Below are 20,364 nucleotides of genomic sequence, written 5' to 3' on the forward strand. Positions count from 1 at the left end.
CATTTAGTGTATCCAACATTAAAAAGTTTACAATGTCACATCTCCCATTAGGGTTTAGGATTAAATTAGACCGAAAAGAAATTAAATGATAATTATGCATTTGTAAAATTTATTGAATTACAAAATACCTTAATTAATTTTTTTTTTTTTTTAAAAAAAAAAAAAGTGTATTAAGAGAAGGGGTGACATTCTAAACTTTTTGCAAAAAGGACGAAAGTTCTTGAATTTAAAGGCTCCAAAGTTAAATTCATAACCGACTGATGCTGGTAACCTTTCATAACCGACTGCCTCCCAGAAATCACAAATATCACCTGTCAGTAACCTACTATCAACGTGATAAATTCAATCACTGAGATGAGAAAAATTGTCTAAGAGCAACAGAAACATGATGAGAGCGAGAATAAAAAAAACCCTTCTGAAAATGATGCGTGAGAGAGCGAGAGAGATAGGGGGAAAAAGCTTATGACGAACGCATTGGTCTGTGAAGTCCTACTGACATTTCGATATTGTGCCGGCTTTCGTTCTCTTTATATACAATCAGCCGTAAGTATGCACTCAAAAAAGACCAGAAAAACTAAAATGACAAAAAAAAAAAAAAAAGAATTAGTAAATCCTGTATGGCTATGAACATATGGAAAATGGGTCCGCCTATGATGCCCACTGGAGATCAGCGGATATGATCCAGTAAACATTCAACACAACCATGTGGGCACGCTAATGTACATATTGCAAACATGGTCGCAGTTCTATTTGTTCCGGAAGCCCCCGAAGAGAAGCAGTGAGTTACTCAAATTGTGTCTTTCGGGCAGGAGTTGCTCCGCCTTTGAAACAGGTTTTCCCGTCTGCTCTTTGTCTGGGAATGGGAATGAGAGAGAGAGGGAAAGCGATGCAGAGACACCGTCGTCGTCCTCCTCCTCTTTCACCTTATCTGGAGGCTTGTCTTGGTCATTTTTCTTGCCTACTGTCCCAACAAAGAAAGGCAGCATTCCCTTATTTGGTGATTTCATTTCAGCCCCTAAAGCAAGCTCGAGATTTGGAACCTCATCATGTAATTTGTCCTCACAATCTGATGAGTGCTTTTTCCATGGCACAGAGTTGTCCCCAAATACAAAATCTTTTCCTCTTTGTGAATCCACGGGAAAGAAGTACCTTTCAGTACTTCCCAAGTCCTCCCGAATAACTTTCTCATCACAAGCTTCTTCACATTTCTTCTCCTCAATACAGGAGATGGGACCCGGATCAATTACCCGAGAAGCAAAATTATCATCCCCAGAATTTCTACCTCTAGAATTGCTACGCCCGGACATTACACTGAAACCTGACTTCAGCCTCTTACCAGCACTTTCTTCATCTACTGACAAACTGCTGATTTCATGCCAAGGCCTCTTCTGACTCGTGCCACTAGAAGTTTGAGGAGCTGTCTCTGAAAGATCCAAATACGGACGTTTCCTGTGATTGGTCAGGTCTCTGTCCAACAAAGCTGCCCCACCGTCCATATACACAGCTTCTTCCTTCAATTCCCTCTCAAGTTTAACTTGATCTCGGACTCCATTCATTCTATCCTGAGCTTTGTCCTCACCAACACTCCCCAAGATACCCACGTCTTTATTGCCAACAGGAAGAATTTTCAAAAACTTCTTATTTTCTCTCTCCCAATCAATTTGTGGCTTGTCACCATCATTGGAGCCGCTCTTTGCAGTTACTTCAAGAGAGGCTTTGAGCTCTGCACCTAATCTGTCCGGAAGACTAGGTTCTACCTGCATAAAGAAAGAACTTTAATATGCATCACAAAAGCAAGTGTGCATGACTAGGTGGACGCCTCATGGTTGAAATTACGTTCAAGATTCAAGACGAGAGCTTAAAAAAGTACTTTTAGCACCTAAACAATTGGGCCAAAAAAAAAAAGCTGGTTTATTTGGTAAAAAGCTTAAAAATGAAACTTTTTCTAAAAAGCTATTTTTTAGTTTAACAACATTATTTCCCAAAGCAATTACAAACATGCTCTTAAGACTTATTAGCTACAAAGATGACACAAGGAAAACAAGGCAACACTTCCACGGTTTGTTTCCCGAGAGAAATATGACACTAGGGGTGTCTACAAAATATAGGTTTCTCTTTCAGTCATTATGTCCCTAACAGACAGGAATTGCTTAAATTGTCAGAGCCTCAATTTTCAACAATAAAAAAGAAATTATCAAAACAAACAATCCAGCTCAAAGAAATATATATAGTTTAGAATAAGAAGGTTCATCGAGCTTTAGTACATGAAACTGCATACTGAGACAAAAGCCCATAAAGAAGAAAAAATTTCCAGCGAGTATGTCGGGGTGTGAGAGAGAGTTTAGTCTCTTCTGGAGTTGTGATAATATGCAGTTCATGTCCTTTTATAAATGTGGGAGTAAATAATCATTACCAGGGAAGAGCTGCTGCGTCTCATTTCTTGACTCAACTGTGCAGTGCTCCGTCTCATTTCTTGACTCAACTGTGCAGTGCTCCGTCTCATTTCTTGACTCAACTGTGCAGTGCTTGTTCCTATCTTTGAAATGGACTTGGAGTCAAGTCTACTATCTTGCTGGTCCAAATCTACTTGGTATCCTGAAGACATCTGTTCAAGAGAATTTTTGTTGTTATCACAACCCCCACTTACTGTGACATGCATCTGATTAGGGGCATTGGATGTTAGGACCATGGTGCAAGATCTGTCACATGCAGGTAATTCTTCATCTATACGCCTCGGTGAACATAGATTCTCGGACAAAGTCATGACAGCAGGGGGAATATCTTTGTCCAGCGGGACCACATTCAAACTAGGAATATGTAACTTCTTTGAAGAATCAGTACAATTCACCCTCTTTCCCCTGAAAACACCCCATAGGAAAAACAACATATTCCAACCTGCCAAAAACAGAACAAACTTTAGCAGATATGTGATTCTAAGGAAAAATAAAAAATTCTTTGTCATATATAAATGCACAGTGAGAAGCATAGTTATGAAAAGAAAAATGATTTCACTCCTAGGCTTGGGGTAAACCTCAAAGCATAAAGCATAAGTCTGGAACATATTTAAGTTCATTGAAATTCAATTCAAACACATTAAAGAACAAAAGATATACAAGATGGTTTTCAAAAAAAGTGCATCACATGTCATAGAAGTTCAAAATGACATTGTCAACAGTAAATCCTCCTTCCTAGCATGCATTTTCATTCACACTTTCATAAATAAACTTGAATGCTACAAACAATTTACAACCATAAACTCTAATGTTTTTCCTTTAGTGATTAGCTATCATGATTTCTTGTTCCTTTTGCCCCTACTAACCAAGTGGTTTCTCTTGTATAATTCCTGTGTACATAGGGGCGCTTTACGCTTTTAATGATATCCCAATTACTTATCAAAAAAAAAACTTGAATGCTACAGACAGTTTACAACCATAAACTTTTCAGTGCCTCTTGTATAGTGTCTGTATACTAGACGGCACCTAACACTTTTACTGATATTTTGACTTATAATATAAATAAATGAAACCATAGACTTTTCAGTGTTTAAGGCCTTCAAACATCCATTAAGCAGTCTATAACTTATGACTATCAGTTGGATGAAGAGAGGAACAAACTACCAAAAAAAAATAAAATTGAACATTAAAATATCAAAGCCTGAATCCGGGATATGAGACTCTTAGCCTAATACAAACTGGTTAAGATAGTGAGCAACCAAGACCAATGGTGGCAGCAATAAAAAGAAATATAGTTGAGTTGAAAACACCAGTATTAATTAACAAAAAAGGGTAAGCAGTGTGAGATGGCCTACCCCTTACACAGACATCAAAAGCAAACAAAGGACAATATAGCAAACACCAAGTAGTCAAATAAGGCGTTTTTAAGTTTTGTAGCCTTGATATTTGGCTATTATACAAAGTGTACATATAAAATTAAAGAAAGGCCCATTGGCAGAGCACACCTCATTTAGTGCCATACATCCATTGTTAGGAAAAAAGTGCACAACCTCCTTTTGTTAAAGTAGATTACACATACATGCACTATCTTCCATAAGTATCAAACAAAAACAAAGTTCCAAATAAAAATGATAAGAATGATACACACAAAATTCAAGAGGATCAAGAAAAAGCAAGCTTAGACAGATAGGTTTACTTGTGAGCACACACTATCTTAGGGGTAGTTTTATTGCCCAATTATATTGACTTATTTTTCTTATTGACCTTTCAATGTGTGGCCTTTTGCTTAGTCTTACTAGTCTGTCATTAAAAATCTTCTGCTTTCAAAATTAAGAGTCCTAGTCCTAGTGGAATCAGGAGTGCCCAACAGACAATGCATATCAACTTATCAATCCAATACAATGAGGGAATTTCATGAACTCTCTAGCTCTTCGCTTTCTTCAACTTCCTTATCTTAAATTTTTCTATGAAATGTACTTGAATTTTTGGTAATGTAGTCTTCTTTCTAGTTCGAATCTCCCCTTCCCCCTCCACTTGGGGACAAAAAATTACTTATCAAAAAATAATAAAAAACTTATGTAACCTTCTTTTAAGGTTTATGACAAAAGTTTTAACCCTCTTTTAAAGCATTTAAAACTTAAAATCCAGTATCTTTCAAAAAATAATGGATCCAGGCATATTCCCTTGTATCACTTATTGATATATATGTTTCAGGAGTTGCTAAACAGACATCCATATCATAACCTGAACCCGTATCATTGTGGCATAGGTGTGGACGATATCTATTGACATGTCACCACTATATATGAATCCTATTGTTCAGGAGTTGCAGAATTCACATTTCATACTGTGTCATATCCAGTATTCCTTATTTTTCAATGCTTCATGGTGCAGGCCTAGCAATATCAGCATCCCAATTATATTCGTGTAAACCTCAAGTAGTAAACCACAGATACCTATCAAAGATATTGTTACAAGATATTGCACTGTGCCCCTATGATAAGATTTCGAGTTAATCCTTACGCTGTGACTTCTCAGGAAGTTGGTTGGATGGGAATATCAAAAGTTCAACACCATCAAGGTTTCCTTTGAGGGCTAAATCCTTCTTCATCATACTGTCCAACAGGCTCTTGTAGTCTCTCTCATAACTGTAGCACAAGCAGAATAAAAATACATAATATCAAAACATGAAACAAAGAGACATGTATCAAGAAAAACCACTTTCAATTATATGAAAAGTACATAAGAATATCCTTACCTCTCAAGATCTTTGGCAAAAAAGTATAGAGCAATGTTTTCTTCTTTAGCACCACTTTCATAAAACTGGGATGGCCATGTGCTCAAGCGAGGTACTTCATGCAGGGGAACTTTGTGGGGAAACTTGTTCACCACTTCCAGAACTTTAGGTGATGCACAAGTTGATAGATGCGCTTGAATTCCATCACATAAGTCCGGAAGTTTTCCACCTTTATGCACCTCAAAACCCCCCCTGCATATGAATCACAAAAGCCTATCTAGAAGACTGTTTTGAAGATGCAATATAATGAGCAAAAAAGTAAATGAAAAATAAACAAACATGAGAAATGGTCTCTCTCAACAAACAAAGACATAATTTACAGAATGTAAATGCATCTTACTGCCAGATAAAATCATATTCGGGAATGGCTGATGTCTTCAGAAGAACAGTTGTTGTTGAAGCTTGACTAGGAAATTCTCTTATTGTAGGCTTTCCAACAGAAACCACGGTAGAATCTGAGTCCCCCACTTTGGAAGAAAAAACATCAGTGGGGTGCAAAGTAAACTGCTTCGAATTATTGACTGTAGAAGTAGCATGTTTGTGAGAGTCCAAGGTAGAACTCCCAAGAATGGCTTGCCTTTCACAGCTTCCTTCAGTGGACATGACATTCTTAGACTTATTTGAAGCCAACAATTGATCAGGAGCAGTTATTTCATAATTTAAGCCTGTGCTTGACATGGACGACTCATCAGGTTGATCAAGCACTCTTTTCTTCCTGTGAAATTCAGGTCTTTTAAGTATAGCCGCACTAATTGCAGCTTTCAACTTATTGCCTTCATGCATTTCCTCTCTAGAACTTCTTGCAGCAGATACATCAATACCAGGAGCATGTGGAGTACCATTTGTGCAGAACTCTGTAGCATGCCCAATGTCTTTACATTTTTGACAGAAAACAGCTTTTGAAGCACTTGTAGCAGAAGGCCTTGGGCGAATACTGGAACTCTCCCTAGTTTTCTCATGATGATTTGTCATAGGCAACCCATCTTGCACAGTTCCATCAACATTATTGGATGGTCTCTCAGCATTCAAAGAATAAGTTGACACGGGTTCATCCTTAGGGCTAATCTTGTTCAACTTTTGTTCAGCAGAACTGAACATTCCGCTAGTAGATGAAGCTCCAACTGCATTAGGCAAACACAAAGATGATATCTTAGCTTCAGTTGATCCACAAAGAAAGTATGTTAACCAAAAAAAAGGAAACAGTGAGCATAAAATATACAAATATAGAAGAATTAACAGATTCCCTACGTAAAGAAAGCAAGATCACACCTGAAGTAACTGGAACTTCTACACCTTTACGACCTAGACTGCTGGTTACTTTCGATAAACTTGATTTTCCATCAGACTGGACAACCTTCGACTCTCGGTTGTTGCTTACAAATGAAGGCAAACTGGTTTCACCACGAGATGTGAGCTTTTGGTCAACCTTAGGTGTCGAAACGGTGGTACTACCTGTTGCTGAACTGACCAGAGGACGATCCAGTTTAGATAAAATTTTTCTTTCAAATGTACCACGCTCTTTTGCTTGTTTCAGTCCTTTTGGATCTTGAAGATGGGTGAACTTAGATGAAAGCATTCTAACTTTTGATTCAGGAGCATTGGTACGTCCTGTGTTTGCATATTTAAACGACATAGATTTGCTTATGATTCTAGCAGGCCCCTCCTTCGTATCAATGGAAGTATATTCTCTACCGCCCTTCTGCTTTTGAAGAACAACTTCATCTACAAGTTTAACTTTTGGTTTGGAATTTAAGGTGCTGAATGAATTAGATTTTAACAAAGTACCTGTATATGGAAAAACAATCAGTCCGCGCTTAAAATAGTTAAACATTAAAACCCAAGAAGTCAAGATGGGCATTACAATGACTAGCCCAAAGCTTCATAAAAGTAATGATATATATATATATATATATATATATATAAGAGAGAGAGAGAGAGAGAGAGAGAACAAGAAAATAAAATGTACAGCCAGCAAAAGCTATTTGCTTACCCTTGGGTGTTTGAAGCCGTTGTCCTGTGGTAGGAAAGCGTGCAGTTTCCAAAATATCATTATGCTGAGCTGACTTAACTTTTGCCTTGTCTAAGCTCTTGAATGAAGAATCCCGAGACAGTGCAACTAATTTGCTGGGACTTGATGGCCTTGGTGATCCAGTAAATATTCTACTGGGACTCAACGGCTTTGGTGATTCTGTACCTATTTCAAGCTCCTGCCTTTTTGCTGAAGCCACTTCTACATTTTCTGCATGCCTCTTGGCAGAAACATGTGTACTTGAACCAACTTTGTTTGTTCTTTTTCCCTCAACTTCTGAACCTTCAAATTCAAGTTCACAATGAGACTAGAGTATTTACAGTGCCTGTGTCCAGAGCACTAATTATTTTTTCTTTTAATTTAGACAAACTATTTTAAGCTTTACCTTGCTTCTGGTTTTCAGATTCCTCAGCTTGCTTCTGGTTTTCAGATTCCTCAGCTTGCTTCTGGTTTTCAGATTCCTCAGCGAACTTGCATTCTTCACACAGCCAGTCACCATCAGGAACTTTCTGGAGCATTTCTCGCATGCAATAGCTGATTGGTAGCAATAAAGGGTTAAGAAACATCTTGAACAAGAGCTTATAGATCAACACAGAATAGAGAACCAACAAAACCTGCCAAGAAACTAATACAGATGGAAGATTGTTTATGCTTACGTGTGCTCTGCACCATCACTGCACCTACTACATATAGCAAGCTTTTCCTCACGACCTGCATCCCCACAAATATCACATACTTTTACCTGTTTCAAACAAAAGAAATAAGAAAAACTGTTAATTTTCTAAATAAGACGAAGATTTTCATGGTAAGAGCACAAATCAAAGAGGGAGGAGAGACTTCCATCAAAGGAAAAAGAATGTTTCAGCACGATAAAATAAGAGGCAAAAGCGCAAGAAAATGGACCACAGGAACAAAGGAATCACAACTATAAACCCCATAGGATCAAGGTGTCTGCTTTTATAGATCTTTCAGTAAGCCACAGTATAAAGCTTATTTCTTAAATGAACTTTTAAGTTCCATAAATCTCTTCAAATTCATTCTCATTTTCTCCCAAAATGAATCATATTCTTGTTAAACAATGTGTAATCAATAAACACCCACACATATCATGATGCTAATCTGACGTTCCGATCTGAAACTAATCTAGAGAAACACTTTAGTGTAGCAGGATACAGTGAGGAAAAGCGGGTAGGGGGACCCACAGATACAAGCCTAAAGAACATAAACAAAAAAGAAAAGAGATTATATGTTTTATATATATCTTCTTAGTTTAAAAATCAAATTAGGGAAAAAAAAAAGGCCGGGCAGTGCCAAAAAATAATCATTACTCACATCTTCCTCCACAATGTCCGATTCATCACTCTCATCTCCAGAACCAGATTGCAACGGAGGCTCCTGCATGTCAGGTGACTCAACCAACTCATTAGACTTATTGTTGTGCTCATCTCGATCTGAAGATTTCAACTCTTCATCTATTCGGTCCCCACTATCCTTGTTAGTCTCTGCTTCTGACTTTGTATAGTTTTTCATTGAAACCTCAGAACTGCCGCCAGTGTGGCTAGCTTTATGTGAAACTGATTTGCGGACAGAAACAATTTCAGATGCTACCTCTTTAGTTAATGATGAATTCATATGGTCCATTGAGCATTCCAGAACTTTATCCTGGACATGAGAAGATGGATTCTCTTCTAAATCTGTAAAGTTTGTATTGTAAGAAAGAGATTTAGCATTACGAGAATCGGTGTATGGACTTTGCACATTCAGTGATCTACTGCTAGCATCTGCATCTTTAGAAGAAGGAATCTCTGATGAGTCTAACTTGTTGAATTGGGTCCCCTTCCATGATCCCTCTAGAGCTAAACTACCACCTGAAACTGTGCTACTATTTATGTTCCTGTTACGATTACTGAACACTACAGCAGCATCATTGGGTCTGACACATGAAATGTTATCATCGTGGCCTTCTTCCTTAATTTCCTCATACTTATTTGAGAAGGTTCTCTGGTCCAAACCACGCCGTGGTTTGGAAGAAAGTTGATCCTCAGCGATAGTTCCTCCAGAAGCCAACTTTGGAAGCATCTCAACAACTTCTGAAGCATCAGATATGATAGTCGACCTTAAGGTTGCTTTACTATCAGCATTTTCAGAGAAAGAATCATGACTGGAATTAACACTGTGGAGGTTACTTGTTTCACTGGTGGTATGCTGTAAGTTATCAGATGCTCTACTCTTAAGAGAAGATAAAGTACCACTCTCATTTACAGAATACTGACTGGCCACATTTACACGACAGCTTTCATCAGAAAACTCCTCAGTCCTTGACCCCATGAGAGCTCGGTTCGGATGCATACAAGATGAACAAGGAGCAGAGCACACGTTACAAGTCCCAGACTCACCTTTCATATGAACTTTCTTACTCATGGAACACTTACCAAATTCTGTTTCAGGTCGAGGAGATACCTGATAAAACCAAAGCATTAATTATGGAAGAAAGAAAACCACGGTAGATGAGCGCACTTTTCACATACTGATTATACTGTCTTAAAACGATGTATAAGCAACAATCAGCTTGCAGCATTGACAGCATTAAAACAGGGTTGAAAATAAAACTAAAATGAAGCTAAAAGGTGAAATTGAAGGTTATCCTGATGTAAAGAACGTAAAAAAGAAACATTAAAATCATAAATGCACTAAAACATTCTCTCAATGAAGCCTAAAAACTCATGCACCAATCAGATGACTTTTGTCAAATAACTTGCAGTTAATCTAATTTATCAACATCTATCAGAGGCCTGGAAGCATACTAGAGACAAAATACATAAAGTGTTAAAGAGTTCAATATAAATCAAGTTTGACTTGGTAATTTTGAAACAGTTAACCATGTTCAACTGGATTTGGGATGGTATAGATATAGGGTTCACCATTTACTATTATTTTAATTTTATATTTGTTTACACACACACCAAAAAAAAATCATAGAATTGCATGGCTAATAGTTAGAATGTTGAAATCTTAATTAATCTTCTTCCTGTCAACAGCAAGATGAAGGCAAACAGATTACACCATAGACCAAGTACATTAGTCCATGAAGTTAATTACATACTTGATGATAAGTGCATGGAAAAACATCTTAGTCTTAAGATTTTCAGGATTTGGTAGCGTAACATGTACAATGCAAAGCCATTTCACCTGATTCCGTATTCACCATAGAGTATAATAATACAAAAAAAATCAATTCTCCATTATAGCTAATGCTAGATGAAACTGGAACAATAACATATCTACATGTTGACATCCTAAGATGTATGTAATCACACTCATCTTCAACTGTTGCAGTCATCTCCAAGTGCAAAAAGAAATTACTGAAAAAAGAAACATAACATAATCACCTTGTCCAAAGTGTCAAACAAGAAGGCCTTCCATAAAAAAATCATATACTTGTAGTCAGGTTTACTTACCTATTGTTTGCAATTTTAAAGTTGGGGAGTGTTAGGCTTACAAACAAATTTTACAGAAAAACTTTTACAAACTGATGTGGCACAACATGATTAGGTTTTTCAAAATTTGAACTCATCTTATATCCAATCATGTTGTGCCACATCAGTTTGTAAAAGTTTTTCTATAAAATTTGTTTGTAAGCCTAGCATTCCTCTTAACTAAATAACTATTTTCAAAATGTTGCAATGAAAAAGAAAACAAAAACTTCATCCAAAGCAAAATATGAAATATAAGATAAAAACTTTTTTGTGGGGGTAAAGTAAAGAGGAGATAAGAACAACAGATGTAAATTACCCGGTTATCTCACCATATTCTTCTCAATGTCATGATCCGCCTCATCTACAGGCCCTTGCATCAGATAACTCCCTCTCAAGACTGGTGTTATCTAAAAAGCACACCCAAAACTACATAAATTACTATTACCAAAATCCCAACAAAAAAAAAAGGGGCAACAAAGCCCCCGAGGCAAAAGACAGAAATGTAGGCAAATGACCTTAACGCTTGTGTCTAAAATCATCACCTTATATACAGATCAATTTATCGACAAAATCACAGATTGCAACGGAGAAGAATGTCGAATTTCAAAGCCATGTAACACAACCCAACAGTAAAAACAACAAATTGAGGAAAACTTCCTCATGACCCAGAAACCCTAATTCCTAGTACAAAACCAAACAACCCTAAACCAACTAATACACTGTATTCGCTAAAGGAAAACTCAAATCGCATCAATCCCACAACAAATTCAATAAAAATGGAAGTTTAGAATTAAAAGCACAATCAATTAAAACATTTCCAATTACAAACAACCAAAAAGAAAACCCTAATTTCGAGTATTACATGCCTCCGGCTTCTCAATCGACTCGGTCGCATTGTACAACTCATCCACCATCCGTTCTCTCCGCTCCGCCATCGCCGCCGGAACGATCAATCGGCGGCACAATCCAACGCGAACACCGATATCCCAATTCCAGTAATCTCTCTGAACAATTTCTCTCTCTAATTGCAGAGAAAATTTCACTCTTTATTGCCCGGCAAGTTGTGCCCAAATTACAGGTTCCAGACAACACAACAAGATTAGCTTCCAACTATATATATTATCATAAAGGATCTAATACATATACAAACATTTATTACGTGTAATTAAGAAAGAAAAAAAAGATCTAAAATTACTAAATATATTATCTCTCTCTTTCTCACTCACACACTTTCCCTACTTTCTCTCTCTATGATCTGGGGAAAAAAATCTTGAAATGAGTCTCTAAGAATCAACCTTCATGTGAGCTTAAATTGCTCCTCTATCTCTCTCTCTCAAAATTTTCTCTTTCTAGAGTGAGGGAAAACTTCTCTCTCTCCCTACTTTTCTTGTTTCTCTCTCTAGACTAAAATTTCACTTTTATATTTAATCTTTCATTTTCTTTCTCTCTCTGAACTTTCTCGCCGCTTCTCTCTCTATATTTTTCTAGGGAAAATGAGTAAAATATTCGTAGATTTGCTTTTTATGAGGCTATACCTATTTTATAGGCTTCCTTTGGGATTTTTTAAACAAAACCCATAAAACCGAGATAGAGAGAGATAAAAAAAAAAAAAAAAAAAAAAACAAGATAAATTTTAAAAAAACTGCGGATGATATAAGCGAATTGCGAGCGTGCCACTTTCGTACGTGCAAATCCTCTGCACGGTTTATTTTCTGGCACGTGTGTAAACTCTGTGCGATTTCCGTGTGTGAGCTGTGAAGTTCGGTGGCCACGCGACACGTGGAACAGTGGGGTCCCGGTTGGCTATCTTGCGCCTGTGGCGTGCTGGCAGTAGTAACTTGTGTGTGCGCCTCACATTTCACAATCAGCACCTTTCTTTACAAGGAAAATCGGATATCAATTTCTTTTTTAAAGAAATGAATTCAACGGTCAGAGTCACAGAAAAGTTATTTTCTTTTGCAAATTACTAAAGAATTAAGAAAATAATTACATTTTTTTATGTTTTATTAATTAAATTCTTATAATAAATTATAATTTAAGTTGTTGAATTTAAACCTTAACTCTACAGTTTATTCTCATTTTTAATTAAAATAGTCCTTAATTATATAATCTCATAACAATTGTATGGCTTGAGAGTTCAAAATTCTTGTTATATATAATAATTTTGTAAGAACAATACAGAATGCTGCGTGGATTGGTAATTGTTTGGTTGGTGTGATAACCCGGACGACACGTGACCTATAGGCTATATTCCACATTGCCCGTTGACCCAGTTTTCTATTCAACAAAGCATAGCGTTAAGTTTTGTATAAGATAACACAAGTTGCAGCCTGGACTGACCTGGCCTTCTACTGTAACGTTCATCCCGTACAACTGCATGCTTTGCCAGCTTCGAAGTTCAACTTCATGCGGCGGTGCTCACCGGTCATTGATAAAGATGTGGTGGGGGAGAAGGCGGAGGGAGGGCGGAGCTTTATATTTACGGCTTTTATATATATATATATATGACGTGAAATTCGAAACTCCGAACACGTACGATTGCTTGCGTAAATCTATGGCAGTTGATGATCATGATTATACTGTTTTTCTCTAATTGGCAACTGGGTGTAATTCAATATCAGCGTCTGAAAGAGATCTTTCAGTTGATGATCAGCTCTTGCGTGCGCATCGTAGAGATATAGAGAATAATAATGGAGAGGGAAAGAGAGCTAGAGAAGAAGTAACGTACACGAAGCTTTTTTAATTACAGTTTATTTTTTGTATTGGCCTTACAAATATATAAACTAATAATTCTATATATAAATTGATCATTTGTTTTAGCCTATATTATATACACTGACTACAGTTTGTTTTGTAACATATATATATATATATATATATATATATATATATTATATGTGTGTGTGTGAGTCTATTACCACCGGTGATTTAATGGTTTTAAGAAAATTCTCATGAAGTTTGGCATGTATTAAGGCTTGGGTTAATTTGATTCTCTGCAATTAAGAATTACTCACACAAGCTTGATTATTAATATTAGTCGCATTAGGTTTCACTGATATCCTAGTAGAGCTGAGTCAGACTATGAGTCTTAAAAATGCGTATACAATTCATGCATGCTCATAGTTTGAATTGTCGCCTCTTCCTACCCTTTTTAATTAGGAAAAAAAAAAAAGTTTGACATCTATTTACTTATTCTTTTCTTTTTTTTCTATTCAAATAAAGAAAATTGGTTACATATGATAGAACAACAATAATTAATGGTCTCTAAGAGCCGCACAAGGCGATAATAAACAGCAGAATGACACAGTGAAGAGCTCTGAGCGGTAAAAGCAACAACCATCATGAAATGGTGGGAGATCGAGGTATTGCTGAAAACCAGAATGGAGCCGTCGATCATGAAGAGCGACCATCTGCTACAAAAGTCTATTTACTTATAAGGTCTCTTGCACAAACTCTATCAAATAATCCAATAATAAATATTAACAATTTAAAAAGTGTTAAAAGTGCCCTTACAACTCTGTGAACCTGTCGAAATTATAACATATACGTCCAGCTGGTGCTGATGAGTATTTATTTTTCTAACATTTTAATTTAGACAGGTTCACAAAGCTGTAAGGGTACATTTTTCTTCATATTTTAAGATTTTAAAGTGTCAACAAGTTTCAAAAAGATTTTTGCTACTCCTGTACATTATTGATCTTCATTTTAAGAGTTATTCTTATTCAATTATTAATTGTTTATTGTTATTATAAACATTGTTGTTTTTGGAGGTTCTTTGAAGGAACATGGCATGGCTACCCTTGTGGGTGCTCTTCGTTGCCTACACGTGCGCTCCTCCAACGCCAGTGTGGGTGCTCGCCATATATGCAAATGACAGATCTCTGTTTTGAAGTTCCGTCTATGTTGGTAGCTGCATGCAATAAAATCCAGCTGCGACGACCAAATGCCGGCCATGAAATTAGTGAAGGCCGGCATTATACATGCAGGTTGCACGTGTTGGTGGCGACGGCACGCCGTCACTACACGCCTTCTTGGTCTCTGAAGCCGATTAACAACGACGGTGGACGGCCTCCATGCTGACTACGTACATGTGCTAGCTGGATTTTTATCCCATGCACCATGTTGACAGATGAATGTGTGGATATCCAGTTATTATGGTTAATTATATATATTCTAATTTTAGGAAGACTTGGCACTTATTTCTATTATTGCACTCATGGATCGATGTTGAAAACTTCCAAAAAAAATAAAATGCTAAAGTAGAGGCAATTTTTTAATGTAAATGGATTTTGAGAAACGAACTTTTATATTCAAAATAACGTGTACTCCATGAGCCAAACTGGGAAAGGTCACATGTTCAGCACATTTTACATGCTTTTCAAGATAAGCTTGTGGCAGACGATTCACGAAGTTGATGCTTTTAGAACGTGAAAAGTTGAATAAAAGGTATCCAATAGTTGAGTAATTTTAGGTTGCCTACTTGTGTACTACTAAGAATGATGTAACTATTAAAATCACCATTGAACTTTTGATTGATCATTATTGAATTTTAATCAAATGGTGGTTTTAATAGCCACATCATTCTTAGTATGACACAAACAAGACACAAGTAGGCCACTTAGAATTGCTCCAAATTATAATATGAGGGGTTTGATAAACTAAGTTCAATTTGATTGATGTATATATAAATGAAATCAGATTTATAAAAGCTTTCTTCTTCTTCTTTTTTTCTTCTTTTTTTTTTTTTCTTTTTTCCCCTCTTCTTTCAATATTCTTCCTCCTCTTTTCATTTTGTGGCAAGTTTAACAAGTACTGCAATTCTTTTCCAATTTGTTTATACGTATGAGTTCAACATTTTTTTTATTTTTTGGGTACAATACTTAATTAGCAGATTGAGACAGATCTTTTAGGGCCACGTGCGTGTGAACCGGGGCTTATAGAACACGTGCGTATGTATTTTTTTTTGTACAAAGACAATACCTAAAAGCACCCAAAAAATTGATAAAAATAAAAACTATATGGTGATAATTTTTGGACACCCGATCAATATCACAACAAAATAATTTTGATATCATGTTAAATTATCAGTTATTTGCAAAAATTTAAAATTATAAAAAATAGTTACGAAGTCCTTCAAATGGGAGGAATGGTTTTGGATTGCAATTAGAAATAGATGTCAACTAATGATATGTTTTGTCCTCAATTAATATAAGTGTAATCTAATTGATGGATACAAGCTATCCTTCAGAGTTGGTTCTCCCTTCTAATAGTATAATAAAGTAGGCATCTATGCCTATTATTGCAAGAAAGAAGGGAATGAGATACCCTAAGGATTGGTGAAAGCTATATAGCCTATGATATCATTTTCCTTTTCAACCCCAGCCGTCTATAGGACATGGCTCTGTTTGGATATCAGAGAAGTAAAATAAAAATGGAAGATACTTGTAAAAGTGCTTCAAAGAAGTTGATTTGCAACTTTTGAATTGTTTTCCTTTAGTTTTTCTCTTTTTTTTTTTTTTTTTAATCGAAATAGTTACGATCATCAGGCAATCTTAATCGTGTGTAAATAAACTTTTGGTTACCATTTTTTTATAAATCGGCCTTCAATTGTGAATTATACATGAAATTTGTATAAGAAATTAGACCAAAAGATTGAAAGATAATAAAGTAATTTCAAAGAGAAGTTAATTAAAAATGAAAAAAATACACTTTACCCATCAATTATCACCCATTTGGTATGTATACCTATTACCTACAAACTTCAAAAAAAGGACATTATGGCCTCTCATACTACTATCGCATGTCAAATTAGACACTTTTATAGTTTTCTCCCCAAAATACCATTAAATTTATTTAAAAATAATCATTTGGATAAAATTTAAATTATTAAATACTAAATAAAAAATAAAACTAAAAACACAAAAAAAAAAAGAAGGGAGACCTTTTTCATATTAGCCCCCTTAATATATATATATATATTCAAATAGTTATTTTTATATATTTTTTAATTTTATTTATTAATAACTTCAAATTTATTTTGTACAAAAAAATGTATACGTGTCTAATTTGACACACCATAGTTGTATATATGGCATCAATGTCACTTTTAACAATTTGGAAGCATAATTACAAAATTGGTGATAATTGGATGTTAAAGTATTATGATCTCTTAAAAATAGGAAACGTTTTTTTTTTTTAAGGAAAAGAATAAAATAAAATAAGAAACGTTGAGGCTATAGAAATTCTCCGTTTTCAACTTTATTGAGGGAGAATGACAAGTTGACTGGGCACCCACTGATATAGGATGTTGCGTAACGAAATTAATTAGCCAATGAGGATATAGCATATATGCCAAGGAAAAACACCATCTGGGCAAAGATAGTGACTACTGATTGGAACAAAATTTTGAAAACTATGAATGATTAAGGCTGTGTTTGGAAACGATTTTATTTTATGTTCTTAAGTCAAAAACATTGACAAACAACCCACAATATATACAAAACATTTTTCAAAATATAAAAACTTTTTTCATATTTATTTTACATCATAACACCTTTTTTTTTTTTTAAAAAAAAAAAAAAAAAAGCTTTAACAAATATACCATAAGTGTTTACTTTGAATAGCATGCATGGTATAATGGATAAAGTCTTTTTATTTTGTTAGTGGGTTTTAGATCATATGATTTTCACACGCATTTTTATTCTCGCATATTCTAGGAATAAATGTCAGCCTAACAAATCTTTTTTCCAATTCGAATCGAAGGAAAATTTGTCGTGGTATAATTAGTCATCAACCGGTAAGCAACACGATTAGAAATTTGATCAATGCCTTACAAGGAAGATTACCAACCAATTTCATCATTGTCAGTTGTCTTGTCTATTTGTTTGCAGTCAATTAAGGATTGCCCTTTGATTACTTAAACTTCTATAAACACAAAATTAGTCAGTAAACTCTTGTTAGTGACTCAATAACCCAATCCACTTGTCCTTGCACTCTCTTAAATTATCAGCTTAATTTTTTAAGATAAGTGATAATTTAACATAATATTAAAATAAATATCATAATAATATTAATTTTAATTAGGGTCCCTAGAAGCCATTATATTAGTAACAATTCATTATTCATGCCCCGGTAAATATAATTTTAAACAGAAATTAATTATCTGACGCAAATGCTCTTTGCTGACAACAATGCAGGAAATCCAGCATGAAAACATGCATCCTCGATCTCTCGCTCTCAATCTCCTTCTCACACTTAATGAGTACAATTGTCATTAACAGTCTTTCATTATTGTGACAACAATATCGATTGGTCTCTTTTAAGGAACCCTTCGATCACTTAAAAGTTACAGGAAGTTAATGGGGAATATTCATTAAATTAAATTGACATGGTAAAATAAAATCTATTTCAAGGCCGAGGCTTTCTTTTAAATTGGGTTTGGACAATTTTTCAAACATATTATATTAAATTAACATGTGTTTAAAATGCATGTGATTCTCACACTAATGTTTAATTCTCACGTACGTGTTTTTAATAGAGCATGTGCTTGGTACGTGTAATTTTTAAAATAAATGTCAGAATCACATGCATTTTAAACACGTGTAAGTTTAATAGAGTGAATTAGAAGAATTTGATAAATGAGTATAACATATTAAATGCAAATATATACATTGTAAATCTGGATGAGGTGGAAATTTAAGAGAGAATCTAATCATTCTATCACCTTCCATATGCTTCTAAATCAGTGATTAGCATGTTGTTAACATCCTTTAAATTGCCAACCGTGCATGTTTAATGTCTATGACTTAGTAATGGTTCAATATAAGTTAATTAACATTAAAATTTACTTATTTTTAACAGCAAGAAGAAGGAACAATTAGAGATATATATAAAACAAAATAATAAAGAAGAAGAAGCTAAGAAGAAGAAGAAGAAGAAGGAGGAGGAGGAAGAGGAAGAGACGACAGGATTTATTTATTTATTGCGTAGGAAGAAAGCTACAAATTAGACAAGCAAACGTCAAAACTCTTTCGTAGACCAGAAAATGAGAAGAAGAAATTATCTGTTTCCACAACTTGCATGCATCCTGAGTGAAAATCCAACACGTACATGCATGTTACAATGCAATCACAAACACGTACGTAGACATGATTCTTGAAATCGACTGCGACATGTTTGTGCCCTAAAGATGCCCACCAATTCAGTTTTTACTAGCAAGCAACAACACAACTTGGGTTCAACAGAAAAAAATAAAAAAAAGAAAAAAAGAAAAAAAGAAAAGCTCATAAAGGTATTCGATAATGCATTTTCTAAACATTTTATTTTGAAAATTAATAGATTCAGGTGAGATGTACTGTGCAAAATAAACAATAAATTTTTATTGATTCATTTATAAATCAAATAAATATTAGTACAATATAATGCGTCTCTAAATTAAATTTATATATATCAACATGGTATGAAAATATATCAACATTTTTTTTTTTTTTTTTGGACAAATATATGGGCACTACATCTTATATTATAATCTCCTATACATTCATGTGGCAATTCTATGAATACATAGACAGACTTGGGGGACCGACATAAGCGAAGGCCTCACCCCAAGTTTTGAATGATTCTATATATATTTTTTTCTACTCCGAATGATTCTATATAAATATATTCTAATATAGATCTTTGGGCCAAAAAAATAATAATAATTTGGCCCCTAGCCTCTTAAAAAGCAGTCCAAAAAAATGGCCCCATATAAATTTTGGTGTAAATTTATGTTATAATTGATTATATTTGCCCGTTAGTAAAAAAAATTTATTCGCAAGACTACCAATTGCAAATATGAAATAAAATTTCAACATTACGAGCATAATGTAAGTCAACATTTATACTTCCATGGATTGTCAAATATTTTCTGCACTGTGCTAATGGTTTGTAAGCAACATAATATCAACTATCTACTAATTTATTGACTTGTTATACTTGTACTTACTCTTTCAATTTATATTGCCATTGTAGAATGAATATTTTCAGCTATGAATATTGTTAAAACCAGGCTTCGAATTTATCGGGAATGTTAAGTGCTCTCATGGTGTTCTCCTAGTCCTATGTAGATATTATTTTCTAAAAAACCAAACAATAAAGTAGCTCTTATTTCTCTCACTTGATTTTAAAATAATAATATACATCTATGACTACGAGAATAGCAAGAGAACATCTAAAATTTCTCTCGTAATAATATAGAATACGAGTTTTTAATTGATTATTTGATGTTATACATCAAAAGATTAATATTTGTTATGAAATTTAGTATATATATATATATTCGATCATAAATGATTTATGGGATTTAAAAAAAAAAAATCATGTTCCATTTTGATAGGTGATTGAATTGAAAATTAAAATTCATGTATTAGGAAACAATTATTTGTACCTTATATATATATATATATATATATTTTCTTAACAATGAATGAATAGGTTCTAATTTCTATTTTTTATACATTAGTTGAATATCTAATCTTAATATATTTCTTATCCATGATTTGGTCCCTCTATCTTAATATTTTTATCATTCATGCTTTGACCTGTCGATAAGAAATCGTAGTTCCATCT

At 34.6% G+C, this 20,364-nt stretch overlaps 1 protein-coding gene across 6 annotated transcripts; it reads right to left on the reverse strand.

Moving 5' to 3' along the window:
- Window positions 1-389: 389 nt before the first annotated feature.
- On the reverse strand, window positions 390-12,246 carry LOC132168162 (RING/FYVE/PHD zinc finger superfamily protein). Of its 6 annotated transcripts, none has more exons than XM_059579262.2 (12): window positions 11,622-12,246; window positions 11,085-11,162; window positions 8,612-9,739; window positions 7,936-8,021; window positions 7,665-7,813; window positions 7,241-7,555; window positions 6,520-7,035; window positions 5,591-6,371; window positions 5,212-5,442; window positions 4,977-5,101; window positions 2,414-2,895; window positions 390-1,757 (listed from the first exon to the last, which is right to left on the reverse strand). In XM_059579262.2, the coding sequence occupies exons 1-12, from the start codon at window positions 11,688-11,690 to the stop codon at window positions 747-749; spliced, it is 4,971 nt and encodes a 1,656-aa protein (XP_059435245.2). In that variant the 5' UTR covers window positions 11,691-12,246; the 3' UTR covers window positions 390-746. The 6 variants fall into 6 exon arrangements, with proteins under 6 accessions (XP_059435245.2, XP_059435243.2, XP_059435244.2 ...); XM_059579260.2 differs by having other exon boundaries at window positions 7,241-7,561; window positions 11,622-12,245; XM_059579261.2 differs by having other exon boundaries at window positions 7,241-7,561; window positions 11,085-11,152; window positions 11,618-12,245.
- Window positions 12,247-20,364: the final 8,118 nt, after the last annotated feature.

The sequence above is a fragment of the Corylus avellana genome, chromosome 2, assembly GCF_965113065.1.
Source record: "Corylus avellana chromosome 2, dhCorAvel1.hap1.2, whole genome shotgun sequence".
Lineage (NCBI taxonomy): Eukaryota > Viridiplantae > Streptophyta > Magnoliopsida > Fagales > Betulaceae > Corylus > Corylus avellana.

What these genes read in the sequence shown, in the direction of transcription:
- LOC132168162 (XM_059579260.2), bottom strand. Translation starts at nt 11,690, where the DNA reads ATGGCGGAGCGGAGAGAACGGATGGTGGATGAGTTGTACAATGCGACC. An exon ending in ATGACATTGAGAAGAATATG is followed by an intron (nt 9,740 to 11,084) that starts GTGAGATAACCG and finishes TGGTTTTATCAG; the next exon opens with GTATCTCCTCGACCTGAAAC. An exon ending in AGAAGTTCCAGTTACTTCAG is followed by an intron (nt 6,372 to 6,519) that starts GTGTGATCTTGC and finishes TGCCTAATGCAG; the next exon opens with TTGGAGCTTCATCTACTAGC.